The 16,259-nt window shown below is 32.8% G+C and overlaps 1 protein-coding gene across 2 annotated transcripts; it reads left to right on the forward strand.

The window, feature by feature from the left end:
- Positions 1 to 13,107: 13,107 nt before the first annotated feature.
- Positions 13,108 to 15,544, forward strand: LOC107904117 (F-box protein At2g39490). Of its 2 annotated transcripts, none has more exons than XM_041094765.1 (5): positions 13,108 to 13,313; positions 13,391 to 13,507; positions 13,636 to 14,620; positions 14,858 to 15,019; positions 15,243 to 15,544. In XM_041094765.1, exons 1-5 carry the CDS (start codon positions 13,219 to 13,221, stop codon positions 15,279 to 15,281), a joined length of 1,398 nt encoding a protein of 465 aa, XP_040950699.1. In that variant the 5' UTR covers positions 13,108 to 13,218; the 3' UTR covers positions 15,282 to 15,544. The 2 variants fall into 2 exon arrangements, with proteins under 2 accessions (XP_040950699.1, XP_040950698.1); XM_041094764.1 differs by having other exon boundaries at positions 13,110 to 13,313; positions 15,191 to 15,544.
- The last annotated feature ends 715 nt before the right edge of the window (positions 15,545 to 16,259 follow it).

Consider the following 16,259-nt stretch of genomic DNA (forward strand, 5'->3'; position numbering starts at 1 on the left):
GCGCTTAGAAAAAAACGCCGCTAAAAACATGTCTTTAGCGGCTAAAAAAAACGCCTAAAAATTTCTTTAGCGGCGCTTAAGGAAACCGCTAAAAGATCATGTTCTTTAGCGGCGTTTTTTTCTAATCGCCGCTAAAGAACATGTTCTTTAGTGGCATTTTTACAAACGCCGCAAAAGAACATGTTCTTTAGTGGCGCTTTTATACAAAAACGCCACTATTTTTGGGATTTTTTTATTAAAATTTTCATTTTTCTGCCCTCCTGTAGCAAAATTTCAAAAGCAACATTTCAAAAGCAACCAATAGCAATAAATTTATATAATATTTTAACATAAGGGAATAAAATAATATTAATATCAATAAATAAAAGTGAATTCATATTGTTTTGCAAAAATGTTAAATGTTAAATGTTAAAATGATAAAATATTTATGTCATACACTATGAAGGTGGAAGTTGCGACTTAACATCTTCATCATAATCTGAAGCTGCTGCTGAAGATCGTCGTACTTTTGCTCTGCTCTGCTTCTCTTGCTGCAGTCTCCGCTCCCTCGCTGCAGTCGCTGCTTCCTCGCTTCCGCCTCTGCTTAAGTTGTAGCTGGAGTTCTTCATATTCCTTTGAACCTCATTGTAGTCGCTTGCATCTGAGCCATTGGTCTTTTAACCTCTGAACTTCAGCTTGAGCCTGACTCCCCCGAAGCCATGTATTGGTGGGAGCTGGATCCAAAATATTGGGTTGGGCTAACAAAAGATCCTTGAAATCGAACCCGACCATACCTTTCAGGACCCAAAACTTCAGTAATAATCCGATTATCAATATCTTCAAGATGAACCGAACTATCACTAGAAGCAATTGCTTCGTACTCCGCCTTTTATCATTTAGTTTTCCTAATAAATATATCACATAGTTAGGAACACAATATTATATATTGAAAAACATATGCAACATAACAATAGTCGCATTAACTGCAATGAATTAAACCATTAGAAAATAAACACTATAAATAACTAAAATAAGTCAAATCGTATTAAGTAAACGTACCATTATTCAGCAGCTCAGAGTCATGGGAGATCCATTTCTTCCTATGTGTAATTTCAAAAGTGAAGGCGTCCAACTTTTTGACCGGACGACCGTTCCTACAATATAGTAGTATAAATATTATTAATAGAAGTTATACATATTCGACAATATTAAAAATTTAAAAATACCTCCGCCTCAGCTACACATGCGAAACTTCTCGACCCGGCTGTGTGGGTGAATTTTTGTTTCTGCCTGCTGCTTATTCCAACTTGTTCACGATCCTACGTTATGAAATTTTTTAGTACGTAAATAGAAATACTATAAACCAAATAATACAATAGTTTAGAAGGACGTCAGACCTCGCCTTATTCGAATGCCAAAATCTAACCGCATCTTCCCATTGGTACCTCAACATACCCGGCGGGACATTTTGCAATTTCTCATCGAGGGTTGTTTTTGTCTTATATAATTTTTCTTCAAAGTACTTTTGTTGTCTCTCCATCTTTTCCCAATGCCTTCTTTACATAGCATCCGAGACCTCTAAGCAACCTCGCCTGCAAAAACAAAAACACAAGTAATAAGTAATATAATGAAACTATTCCAGCATTATAGATACATTAACATTTGTTACCTTAATTTATCGAGGCTGGTTTTGTTGCTATCGGCATTTGATGCCATGACTCGTAGTTATAGGTAACATATCGGATTCGTGCTAAAATGCCATGTATCCAGCTAAAAGTCGAGCTTCTGATCCACAGGCTGACCAAACTGTTTCGTCCAACTTGACACGCTCGATGAATCTAACTCGACAACTCTCTAAGTAGCGTACGTCCTCGACCTCTGCGCGTCCCACCATTTTCAGCTACAAATGGTATATTATATATAAGAATTGAAAATAAATCAACTATAACAGAAACACGCATGTAAATAAATGAAAAATTACTTTGAACTTCTGTAGGATCCTCAGCTGTAATCGGAACATTTGAAGATCCAACTGCTGTCTGTTGTTCAGTACTATTAGTTTCTGTCGAGTTTGGATTATTTTGAACAATGCTTCCCCTTAGAATTTTTCTTCTAGGCATTTATCTACAATACACATAAAATAGTTAATAACTAATAGCTAATTACAACAATAACAGCACATATAAAACAGTTGAAACATATAATAAGACGAAGATTTAAATTATGATATTATATATAATTAAACAATCGTAAAATCTTACTACATCATTATTCGTAAATATCTTCATCGGTATCCTGACGAACCCATCCAAATTGTGCACTAGTACTAGGGATATTATCGTTTAAGTTTAGTTCTGGAAAGGGTAAAGTTACTGATCTATCTTCGATGTTATCTCTACTTCCACTGCCCATATCAAACAAGTCTCTAGGGATGTTACGGAGTACAACGTACCAACCCTCATCAGTTGGATCTTTTGAGTAAAAAACTTGTTTGACTTGAGATGAGAATACATACGGCTCATCTATCAGTTGTTGTCCTGTGTGAATCAATCGGTCAAAGTTCACCATTGTAAAACCAAATTGATCTTGCTTAATTCCACGAGCTGTATTAACATCGGCCCAATCACCACGAAATAAGACAACTTTCCGTTTGCCGTAGTAATCCAACTCAATTATGTCAGTAAGTTGTCCGAAATATTCCACATTTCCCTCGACAGGATTATTGTCCCTAGCACTAGCATAACTCGTAATTGCAGAATTGACAACAATTCCACAATTTGCGTTCTCCTCAACCTCTCGCGATATTTTGTATGAAATCTGAATCCGTTGATGAGGAACGCACTATATCTTTTAACCACTCGATTTGGACCTTGGGAGAGCCATTTAACATCGTCGTTTACGTTCTTCCCGCTCCAAACCTATTGAATGGAAAGTAAACTGAGTAATTCATTTGTTATGAGAAAACATTATTATTTGTAAGCGGAAGCTCGAACTGCATACCGTTTGGCTAACCATTCATAAAATGATTCTGTAAACAACTTATTGATATCTCGATGTTGTGTTCTTCGGGAGCGCAAACGAGATCTCAATATTGTTTGTACTCACTGTGTTAAAAAAATGTGATCTTTGTTAGAAGATAAACAATTATTAGTTTGATAAATATTTATCAAATTTGTAGAACTTACTTCCGTAAAGGTTCCAATAAATCGTGGTGAAACAGAACATATCGATGTGCTTGTACCCACGATAAATGATCTAATTCTGTAATTTCAACTTTTCCGATTGGTTCTCCAAAACTTTGGAACAAATAAGTATCGGCTAAGTTATGGTCCGTGAGTCCAGCATTCCTATTTGGTCTGTTTAACCTTATTTCAACATCTTCCAAATATCTTGAGCAGAAGGTCATACATTCTTCTGCCAAGTAGCCTTCAGCAATCGATCCTTCTGGATATCGCTTGTTGCGGCAGTAAGACTTTAATTTGGATAGAAACCTAAACATAATATACAACATTTCTTAATTATTGAAACTAAAGGCATAAAGGTGAATGAAGGAAAACTTTAAAACTTTTAATTAACACCTTTCTATGGGATACATCCATCGATAGAAAACGGGTCCGCCAAGAATTACTTCGTGCGGGAGATGGATTATCAAGTGAACCATAATGGTGAAGAAGGAAGGTGGGAAGATTTTCTCCATGTTGCATAAAGTTAAAGCGGCTCGATCCTGTACCTTCTGAAGTTCTTGAACGTCCAAAACTTTGCCACAAATGGCTTTCATTATGTTGGATAGTTCAATTATACAAGACGTCACCTTCTTGGACATACAACATCGTAGAGCCACTGGCAGTAAATCTTGCATCAAGATGTGATAGTCATGTGATTTTAGCGAATATAATCTTCTATCTTTAACACTAACACATCGAGATATATTTGATGCATACGCATCTGGAACCTTTATATCCTTCAACACCGTGCAGAACAATTCTTTTTCCGTCTTTGACATTGAAAAAATAGAAGGCGGCAACCGATATTTCCCATTCGGAAGTGGATTGGGATGAAGATCAGGTCGGATTCCCATTTGGACTAAATCAAGTCGACTCTGAAGATTGTCTTTTGATTTTCCGTCGACATTCAAAACTGTACCCACAATGTTCTCGCAGACATTTTTCTCAATGTGCATAACATCAAGATTGTGTCGTAGAAGGTGATGCTCCCAATAAGGTAACTGAAAAAAAATACTTCTTTTTTTCCACAACTCCGCCTCATTAGGATCGTCCTCTTCATCAGAGTCATCATCAGCTTCATCATTGGATCTTCTATTTCTTTGCGTGTTTGGCGGTTGGTTCATCTTCCCATAAATAAAATTCATATCTTCCAACATGAACAAGATTTCAGAGCCACTGGTCTGCGAAGGAGCTTCTCTGAACTCTTCAGTACCGTCAAATACAGAACTCTGAAATCTAAATCTATGATTTTCCGGTAACCACCGACGATGCCCCATGTAAGAGAACTTCTTCCCATTGTATAACCATTGCGAACATGTTTGTGCAGCACAACAAGGACACGCATAACGACCCTTGGTACTCCAACCGGATAAATTGGCATAAACGGGAAAGTCATTAATGGTCCACATTAAAGCTGCACGTAAATTAAAGTTCTCCTTTCTCAGCACATCGTATGTCTCAACACCAACCCACAATTGTTTTAACTCTTCAATAAGTGGCTGCAAATAAATGTCGATATCATTCCCGGGCCCTTTCTCTCCAGGGATAATCATAGATAAGATTAGGGAAGATTGCTTCATGCAAATCCATGGAGGCAGATTGTAAGGAACAAGCACTACTGGCCAAGTACTGTAGGCAGTGCTCATGATCTTGAAAGGATTAAATCCATCAGATGCTAGCCCAAGCCTCACACTCCTAGGATCGCTTGCGAAGCTTGTAAATTTATTGTCAAATGATTTCCAAGCTAAAGAATCTGCCGGATGCCTTAGTAATCCATCAACGGTTCGTCCATCATGGTGCCATGTCATTGACTCCGCTGTCTTCGACGATAAAAAAAGCCTTTGAAGCCTTGGTATCAACGGAAAATACCGTAAAATCTTGGCTGGCTTCTTCCGTGACTGTGCATCATTTTCATCGTCGTTCCCATCTTCTGTGTTTCTACTTGTCCAACGAGAGTGGCCGCATACATGACAGCACTGTTGGTTTCTCCGATCGCCCCAATACAACATGCAGTCATTTGGGCAACTATGGATTTTGTTATACCCAAGGCCTAAATCTTTTATCATCTTCTTCATATCTTTGCAGGACCGAGGGATTTTTGCAAACGGGAACATTTCTCTCAAAAACTCTAACAGCATTGTCAACGAGTTTCCCGTCCACCCTCCCAAACACTTTAATTGAAAAAGACGAACACAGAAGGACATCTTTGAAAATTTTGATCCCTCATACAGTTCTTCGTTCATGTCATTAAGTAGCGCGTAGAACTTCGCCGCTTCTCCATTCGGCTCTTCATAACGTACACTACTTCCCGGTTCGGTAAAAGTATTTCCACCAATATTACAATCATCAGAGGCCATAAAGTCCGCTGGGAATGATTCGACACCATGATTGTGCATATTAAATGCATCCCGCAACATACCTTCCATGTCATCCCCTCTACCAGACTGATGGTAAGCAGTATCAGGATAAGTTACATCCATACTTGAAGAGGAAGTACTAGGCGGGCATTCTCCATGAAATAACCATTGTTTATAACCCCGAACAAACCCATCAACAATTAGATGCTCGTATACAACTTCACGATAATGCCAGTTTATGTTGACACACTTCTTACACGGGCAAAGAATCATGTTCTCTTGGCTTGCATATTGAAATGCAAAATTTAGAAAAGTCTGTACTCCATTTCGATAACCGTCGCTTACCCTTAACAAATTCATCCAAGACCGGTCCATTTCTTAGATCTTGAAGTCTGATTTTCACCAGAAATTGCAATGGTAAGTTATGTAAGTTATGTAAGTTAAATGTATTATGTAAGTTAAATGTAAGTTGTAAGTTATTATGTATTATGTAAGTTGTAAGTTAAATGTATTGTGTAAGTTGTAAGTTAAATGTATTATGTAAGTTGTAAGTTATTATGTATTATGTAAGTTGTAAGTTATTATGTATTGTGTAAGTTGCAAGTTAAATGTATTATGTAAGTTGTAAGTTATTATGTATTATGTAAGTTGTAAGTTATTATGTATTGTGTAAGTTGTAAGTTATTATGTATTATGTAAGTTGTAAGTTATTGTGTATTGTGTAAGTTGTAAGTTAAATGTATTATGTCAGTCAAATGTATTATGTAAGTTGTAAGTTAAATGTATTATGTAAGTTGTAAGTTATTATGTATTATGTAAGTAATGTAAGTTAAATGTATTATGTAAGTTGTAAGTTATTATGTATTATTTAATAAAATAATATATAATTTAATAACATTACTAATATAATTATTAATAATATTTAATAAAATAACATTTTATTTTAATAGTCAATTTTAATATTCCACATATTTTTTTATAATTATTAATAATATTTAATAAAATAAAATTTTATTTTAATAGTCAATTTTAATATTCCACATATTTTTTATATTTTATTTTATCTTTTATGATAACATGATAACAAAATTTAATTATAAGGTATACTCTTTAATAAATGGTTTATTTATAGCAATCTTTTGGTTACGTAAGATATGTATGATGTAAGTATAGCACTTTTATGCATCTTATTTATAATTATTTAAGTAATAAATTTAAGTAACATATTTAAGTAATAAATTTAAGTAACATATTTAAGTAATAAATTTAAACAAATTTTAGTAAGTAATGTATTTTAGTAAGTAATGTATTTTAGTAATAAATTTAACATTCAATCGCATAAATGAGAACTAACGTCGATAATTTATTAATTGACAAGATCCTTGAAAATCGATAATTTGTTCACTTTAAAACGAATCCACTATTTGCCCATAATTTATTCACTTACTCAAATATATAAACTGATTTAAGAATTTTAATCATTTGCGTAATTATTTTTGTTTGGGTAAAAAATACGTACAAGAACTACAATCATAGTTTATACCTTGCAGTTATGGAAAAATTTGGCAAAGTAACATGCAAATTGAGCCAGCAACATATAAATAAAAAATGATAAATAAACCAATACCCACAGCGTAAAAATTTTTTTTTTAATTAAAACTCCCTTTTAAAACTCAAAAATAATAATTAAAGTAACAAAATCCAAAATTTAAACATTTGGAGGTGTTTTTTAAGAAAACCGAGGTGGGAAACATAGGAATAAATACCTCAATTTCCTGGACTTCGAAGCAAACTACTGCAAAAAATAAAAATAAAAAGGAAAACATAAGTAAGTTAATTCCAAATAAACAGGAAAGAATTAGTATAAAACTTAAATATAACAAAATCCAAAATCCATCATGTACAACGCTATGATATATATTTTGTGTCAAATTAATTAAAAATTTGACTTGAACTTGAAAATAAAATTTTGTGGTATATATATATAACAAAATCCAAAATCCAAAATAGTGTCAAAATCCATCATGTACAACAGGAAAGAATTAGTATAAAACTTAAACATAATAATTCAAAGATCGTTACGATATGATATATATTTTGTAGCTTTTATCAATTCAAAGATCAAAATAAGTTTAAAAAAATTGACTTCGCATCAATACATATATAACTAATTTGTTTATATTTATCAAAACAACTTTTGTTATACGATAAATAATACTTTAATAGCATATATACGATAAATCGCTGATTTATTTGTATGTAAAAGATTATTAATCATTAACATAAAACCAGTTGCAAATATAAGATCGATAATTTTATAAATTTGAAGTAAAATTGTTAATTTATTGACATAATAGCGAAAATCGATGAATTGTAAACGCTAAACCGATTAAACGATTCGCCCATAATTTATTCAATTACTCACATATATAAAGTTATTTAAGAATTATATTCCAAATTTTAATAGTTTAAAACAATTGTGTTTCGCGAAAAGCAATTCTTAAATTTAAACATCAAATAATGTAATAAGCTGCAAAGTCAAGTGCAAATTTAGCTTAAATGGTAATTAAAACTCCTTTCTAAAAATGAAAAATAATAATTAAACTATACAGCTAAAATATAACCATAAAAAGAAATTAAACAATTTGACTTTTTTTAAGAAAACTAATTAGAGAAACATAGGAATAAATACCTTAAATTTCCTCAATTTCGAAGCAAAAACTGGAAAACCAAGACAGAAATACATTAGTACCGAAAAAACAGAAGTAAGAAACTAAAAAACTTTAAAAAACTAAAGTTTATTTTCACGAAGTTAACTAAACTAAAAAAACTAAAAAAACCTAAATGCATAAATGATTTAAGGCCATATCATATACATTGTCTCTTTTAAACATTATTTATCAGCTTATTACATTATTTAAGAATTACATTAGAAGGGATTTCCCAGTCTAATGGCAAAGCTTATTTTTTCCTTCTCGTTTTGTAAACAGAGTATATTTCAACTAAATCAAGATTCAAATCAGAATATTAAATTTGATTTATTTTAACTTTCGAATGCCTTAGCACAGTTGAACATAAAACAACTGCAATCCCCACAAATGAACAAACCAGACTCTGAAAATAAGAATACATTTGACAGTAGCAACCAAACATTTGACAGCAGGCAAATTGAAAGCTTAATGGTGCACATCCAATTTCTAATATACTTAATGATTAAACTAAATAGAAAGCATACCAAAACAAACATTGAAAATACATTATCACAATAATATTAAACATAATTAAAAGGTCATTGAAATGCATTAGATCACCTGTCTGCCTACCAAATTGTAATGAAACCTAGAAACAAGAAAGAAGAACCAAAACTACAAAAGCATGTACAAAAAATTTCGACCAAATTAGGAACATATTTAACGATTACAGTGAATTTTATATGCTGCGCACTAGAACAATATGCTTTGTTTTGGGTCTGTAATGAAGCACTATAGAGAACTATAGAGAACAATCTGCTCTCTCTTATGCAATAGCTCAGTAAATAGTTAATCGTTTGACTCCTAGTATGCTCGTAAAAGGCAGTAAAGCAAGGAAGCAAGAAAGGACAGTGCGATTACAAGCGATTTCTAAAAAAGAATCCACCGGATTCAGTACCAATCAATGCTGGATCCTCAACTTTCCCCTAACTTCATACTATACATAACAATTTAAAACACTGCAAACCCCGAATCAAACTCAATGAAAAAAACAAATTTTTAATTCATGGAAACCCTAGAAGTCGGGTGGGCAAGAGAACAAACCTCAAAAATGGCGATTCCAAGGCTGTTGATTTCGGGAAAGTAGTGGGGCTACTGATTTCTATTGATTTCGGGATGAAATTCAGGATTTCGGGAGGAATTTTCTCAAACTCTAAAACGTTGGGGGATGTTTTTGCTGCTGGGGAATGAATGACGATCGATCGACCCTCTGCTGGGGAGAAAGGGGGAAATGAAAATCAGAATAAGGGGGAAAACGGAGAAACGACGAAGTTTTCGGTAAAATAAACAAACCTTTGAGGGAACGACGACGTTTCGGCTACAAGAAATAAACACCTGCGGCGTTTTAACAAAAACGCCACTAAATACATAAAAAACGGTCACGTTTTGGTAAACACAAAATAACATTTTTTGCGGCGTTTTAAGATAAGCGCCGCTAAAGTAACATATTTTGCGGCATTTTAACAAAAACGCCACTAAATACATAAAAAAACGGTCACGTTTTGGTAAACACATAATAACATTTTTGTGGCATTTTAAAAGAAGCGCCGCTAAAGTAACATCTTTTGCGGCGTTTTAACAAAAACGCCACTAAATACATAAAAAACGGTCACGTTTTGGTAAACACAAAATAACATTTTTGCGGCGTTTTAATAAAAACGCCACTAAATACATAAAAAAACGGTCACGTTTTGGTAAACACAAGATAACATTCTTGCGGCGTTTTAAGATAAGCGCCGCTAAAGCAAGATCTTTTCCGGCGTTTTAACAAAAACGCCACTAAAAACATAAAAACGATTTCGTTTCGGTCAACACAAAATCCAACAAAACGGCAACGTTTTTATTATAACCCATTGAAATTTTGTGGCGTTTCCAACGCAGCGCCGCTAAAGGCTGACGTTTTCGGCGTTTTACAAAAAACGCCACTAATAAATCCTACACCACGGCAGCGTTTTATTAAAACAGAATCACATTTTGCGGCGTTTTTGACATAGCGCCGCTAAAGGATGATCTTTTCCGGCGTTTTACCAAAAACGCCAGTAAGAAATCTTACAGAACGGCAACGTTTTTATTGAAACAAAATCACATTTTGCGGTGTTTTACCCAAAACGCCACTAATATATCCTATAGAACACTGCCGTTTTTATTGAAACAAAATTCCTTTAAATTAAATTTGTTTCTATATTTCAAAGTTTTAATTATTTCGTAAATTCCTTTCAATTAAATTTATTCTGGCCAACGCTATATATTTAATTTGTAAAATTTTATAATTGTGTATGAAAATAATTTTTAATAATATGAAAACTGGAGCTGGATATATATGTTTCCCTTGATGAAGAATACGTAGTTTTTTGTATTAAAGAAGACAGACCTGATAATGTTACGATAGAATCGAACAAATTAGAAGGATCAAAACAATCCGAAAAAAGTTCATGATTGGTTAATAGAAATTAATTTAATATAATTCTATTCATTTGACTCTTAATTTTAATTACTTCAAGTACTCGTGTCTAAAACTTGTTTCAAACACGTCCACGAACATATGACATTCTAAGAACCCTACAAGTAAGGGTCAAAAAAGCTTGATTAGATAACACTAATCAATCTAAACCCTAAACACATAACCCTTAAATCCCTTAAACCCTAAACCCAAATCATAATCCCTAAACCTAGCCTAGACCCTGAACCCCAACCCGTAAACCTTAAACCCCAACCCCAACCCGTAAACCTTAAACCCCAACTCGTAAACCCTAAACTGTAAACCATAATCACTAAACCCATAATTTGCATAAACCTTAATTAAACCCTAAACTCCGACCCTAAACACTTAAACCATAAAACCTACATAATCCCTAACCCCTAAATCTTATACCTTAAACCATAAACCCTAAACTATAATGATAATTAATTCAATATTTTAAAAATAATACTATCTCTTTTACGATTATATAAGAAACTATTTAATATATAAATTAAAAATAACCATTCCTGTACCCAATAAACTTAATTTAAAATTATTTTAAACAACAGTCTCTTCATTTTTCCCGTTTTTAATAAATATTTTTATTTATTTTTACTTTCAAAATTTCTTGTACGTGTCATTATTTTTTACTAAATAATTTAAAATATTTTAATTAATATTTTCTTAAAAACTAGAGCATTAGCGGCGCTTCTTAAAAAACGCCGCAAAATCCCCAACCAAAGACTCGAAAACTAAGAAAACGATGTCGTTGGGCTTAGGCTTTTTGCGGCGCTTTTACAAAAACGCCACTAAAGCCTCCCAAACTAAGAAAAACGATGTCGTTGGGCTTCGGTTTTTTGTGGCGATTTTTAAAAAATGCCGCTAAAACATTGAGCATTAGCGGCGCTTTCCCGAAAACGCCACCAAAGCCTCGAAAACTAAGAAAATGATGACGTTGGGCTTAGGTCTTTTGCGGCGCTTTTTAAGAAACGCTGCTAAAGCCCTGAGAATTACTTGCGCTTCTCCAAAAACGCCACCAAAGCCTCGAAAACTAAGAAAAACGACGTCGTTTGGTTTAGGTTTTTAGCGGCGCTTTTTAAGAAACGCCGCTAATGCTCATTATTAGCGGCGTTTTTGTAAAAGCGCCGGTAATACTGATATTTAGCGGCGTTTTTTTTAAATCGCCGCTAATGCTTAATTTTTAGCGGCGTTTGTTGTCCAATCGCCGCTAAAAGCGCCGCTAAAAGTCTGTTCTGGTGTTGTGTTATAAGGTCCTTAAATTTCAAATGTATTCATAATATAAAATATTGATACGTGGCATGAAAATAAATAAAGAATTTATGGAGGGGGAAATTACGACATAAACCCCTCCTATTTTTTATATAATTTTTAATGGTGCTCTACAAATAATATTTTATGATAAATTCTTCCAATTTGCTTATATTCAATAATTCAACATACAATTTTCACTATTTTTTTAATTTTGCTTTATAATAAGTCCTCTAACATGTTTTTAATATTTATTTTTTTGTTTCAGCTATGAAGCTTCTTTACAGACATTTAGGTAAAATATACCATTTTGACAAAAAAAAACTGTAGCTTTTAAAATGTTAATAACAATTAATTTTAAAGTTGAATTAAAATTCCTTTATAGTTACAAAAAGTGAAATCGTACTATTGTTCTGGTAGAATATACCCTTTTTTATTAATTTTGAAGCTAAATTAATACAATCAGTTCATGAATTATTTGATCTTGATTTTCAAAAAGTATACCTTACTTTTAACCAATATTATAAATTATGCACATATCATCATATCATATATATAGGTTTTTTTAAAATAAATATGTTTTAAAATTTGAAGATAAATTAAAAATATTAAAAATATTTGTTAAATATTTTAAAACAGTTTACATAAAAGTTAAAAAAAGAGAGAGTATAAAATATGTTAAAAACACATGTATACAAATAAAATATATTTTCTATTCTACTTTATTTAAATAAAAGTTCCATTTAAAACTTCATTAAAGTTTTTTAAATAATTTTCAAAACTTCATTTAAAAAAATTTAGAATTATTAAATATATTTTAATTTATACACACCAAATCAACTTGGGATTAAAAAAAACTAATTTATTAATAAAAGAGAGGGGTTACAAAACACAATCAACCCCAAAACTAGCAGCAAATCTCAACTCTTGGACTAAAAGGAAAGGGTTGATTGGATTGAGTGACCCAGGAACAAAATGGTCATCACCAGCCTTGGACTCTTCAAAGGTTTTATAATCCAACTCCACTAACGACACCACAATAGCAGTTGTTTGACTATACAATTTTAAGGAATCTCCATTATAAAATTTAAAAATACTTTTCCAAGCCCCCTTGGGCAAGAAAGTTCAAAGTTAGTTTTCTTATATGTTTTGAATACTCAACAAAGCCCTGTTGAAAAATGGAGAAGAAAGTCGGGAGAAAGAAAATTAAGCACGAGAAACAGAGGCATGATCCAGATGATGATATTAACCCAAGGAACACTTCAAGTTCCAGGTAACACCTCTTAGTTAATCACTATATTTTCTTCTAAACATTCAGTATTTTAGTTCAGTCTGGTTGTATTTGATCAGGTATTCGGATACCAGTGGTTTAAAGGATTACGTTTTTCACCAAATTATTCCATCATTTATGTATATATGGAAGCATGATCAAGAGAAATCGTACAAACATGTCGATGTCCCAAAAAGGTCGGCTAAGTGAGAACTTTTATATGTACTTTTTTTTGGGGGGGGGGGATTTTGTTATTTGTTATGATCAAACAACTTTTGGGTTTTTGATATGATGAAATATTGTGGTTTTCCTTCTTTTGGAACAGAAATAATATGGACCCAAATGATTTCATTAGTCATTTGCCTGATGACATCCTTCACCACATCATTTCGCTTCTCCCTTTTAAATCCGCTGTCCGAACCTCTTTCCTTTCAACTCACTGGAAACACCTCTGGAAAGAGGCTTTGTTGGACTCAGTCCATGATGTAATAACAATAGAAGCTGCCATTACAGCCATAACAAGCTTTGTTGATGATTTTGACACACGCCATAGGCCTAGAAATAAGTGGGGTCTCATATTTGAGTTGGGTCATGGAAGAGGCAGCTTAGTTGCTAGCATTTCCAGCAATAGTTCACTTAAACTTGATTTCTCAGCTGGTAAACAAGAATTTCCGATGCCTTTTGATTTGTTTTTGAAGCTGAATCTTGCACCGCCTAACCGATTGTCACGTCGGTACATGTTTGATTGGTTGCTTGAGGAAAATCACCCATCGCAAAGGGAACAACCACCTTCAAACACAATGAGGGTAAAATCTTTGCATCTCATATCAGTAAGCCACCTTTCTAATATGGCAGTTTCTTCTTTGGTGCCAAAGTTGCCATTTCTTCGAAGCTTGACTATCGCTAAATGCAATGGATTACAATCTTTACAGATAAAAGAGGCCAAGGGGCTTCGTAAGTTAGTAGTCCTCGATTGCCCCCATTTACAATCTCTCAGTTTTGAAGGCTCGTCTTTAAAATCTTTCAGATATAGAGGCAACTTAGTATCCTTTCGGTTTAGAGGGAAATGTAATTGTTTTCCCCTAATTCGTTTTTGTGAGTGTGGGTTACTCTTGGATGACGCTATGATTGATATCAGACAAGGTGCTCTAACACAGTGGACATGGGACTTTGAGATTGAGACTCCCTTTTCTCGTGGTCTCCGTAAAGGAAATCATTGTGACTGCGCCAACAAGTATAAATGCTTCAACTCCATTCTGAGAAGCATTAAGGATGTTCAATCTCTAACAATGTGCAGATGGTTTTACGAGGTATGTTCATTCGTTCAACTAGGAGTCTCAGTAATGTTGGAATTTGTGTATTCGTATAGCATATGGGTATGTCTTTTAGATGGATATTCACCCTTTTGGGTGTTTTTCTTTTTCATGTCTTTGAAGGACCGTGTATACTCGGACACAGATCCTTTAAGCAAATTGAAAAGTCGAACCAAAATCTTTGCTAACCTTTCATAACTCAATCTTTGATCGGTGTTGTTGTGATTTGTTTAGACAACGATGTGCAGAAAGTTACCCTTTTCGAGTAGATGCCCCGAATATTATTTGAGCGTACTAGAGCTTTGGTGGATTGATTGTTCAATGGAAAGAGAATCTATCAATGCCTTACTTTGCTTTCTGAAGCTTTGTCCTAACCTGAAAAGGCTTAATATCACTGTAAGCCCCCCATTTCTTTAACGTACTCTGCATAATTTAAGGTATAGGCAGTGTTACTTGTACTTGGATAAGTGTCACATACTTGTATATTTTATACGTATATATTAAATTTTTTTTAAAAAAAATTTAATGCACAAATATACACTTGAAATATCTTACCAAAACTTGCAGCTTGATCCAAAATGCTATAACTTACCCAGCACTGGAAAGTTCTCAACTTCAGTCATTGTTCCTGATAAGCTCGATGATCTCAAAGTTGTGAAAATAGAAGGATTTGCAAATGAAGAAAAGGAGAATTTCATGGCAAGGCGACTCATACCTTTATTTGGAGAAAATAATCCAGTCATTATATCCAAACCAAACGGAAAATGTTTGAAGCATTTGGTAAAAATGGCAAAGCTGGAGAAGAAAGGGAAGTATCCTTACAAGTTCGAAATGGTTGAAAATGTTGATGAAAATTTTCCAGATCATGTTCATATTAATATCTAATTTCCAGTCAAGAATAGCAAATTTAAGTTCTGTAAATAGTGATCATAAGATTGGTTTTTGTTGGAAATTAAGTTTCTTTTGATTTACTGTTAGAAATTAAGTTATTTTTTCAGAAAAATTATTCACTCAATTTTTGATAAATTTCTTTTTTTTATCACCGAACTAAAAAAATTACAAAATGATCCCTTATCTTGTTTATCCGTTTCTATTAACTAGCGATAGATTAATTTGAACAATAATAAATTTAACCCTCGATATTTATAATAATTTTTTATCATAATCTTGTCAATTCTAACTCAAATTCGAACTTAATTTTATTTGATTTGATCATGCAAAGTTAACAATTTAAATTTGTCCAATCTAAACCCAAATCGACTCAAACCCAAAATTGGTACAACTTACATTTGACACGAACTTAAAATAACCAAAACTTGAAAAGACCCGAGTAAATAACCCAAGGTGCTCCAAATTTAAATTAAGTATATATATTTAGAAAAATTATAATCTAAAATATTAATTAGTTTTAATTTATAACTTTTCAATTGTAATTACCATTATTTATTGTTATTAAATATGCGATTTTAGCTTTTATCATATGATCTTAATAGTGAATAGAAAATATTGTAAATATTGAATAAAAATCTATATTATTAAAATTAATAGATAAAGAAAAATTATAAAAATACAATGCAAAATCTCAAAAATATATTTTATTTTGATTTTGTTTGACTTCAAAACCTATTTTAAAAAA

Source organism: Gossypium hirsutum, chromosome D05, assembly GCF_007990345.1.
Source record: "Gossypium hirsutum isolate 1008001.06 chromosome D05, Gossypium_hirsutum_v2.1, whole genome shotgun sequence".
In the NCBI taxonomy this organism is placed as follows: Eukaryota; Viridiplantae; Streptophyta; class Magnoliopsida; order Malvales; family Malvaceae; genus Gossypium; species Gossypium hirsutum.

Bases quoted from the DNA above. Each gene is read 5' to 3' on its own strand.
- LOC107904117 (XM_041094764.1), top strand. From the start codon at position 13,219: ATGGAGAAGAAAGTCGGGAGAAAGAAAATTAAGCACGAGAAACAGAGG. The intron at 13,314-13,390 runs GTAACACCTCTT...GTATTTGATCAG, and splicing joins AGGAACACTTCAAGTTCCAG to GTATTCGGATACCAGTGGTT. The intron at 14,621-14,857 runs GTATGTTCATTC...TGATTTGTTTAG, and splicing joins TGTGCAGATGGTTTTACGAG to ACAACGATGTGCAGAAAGTT.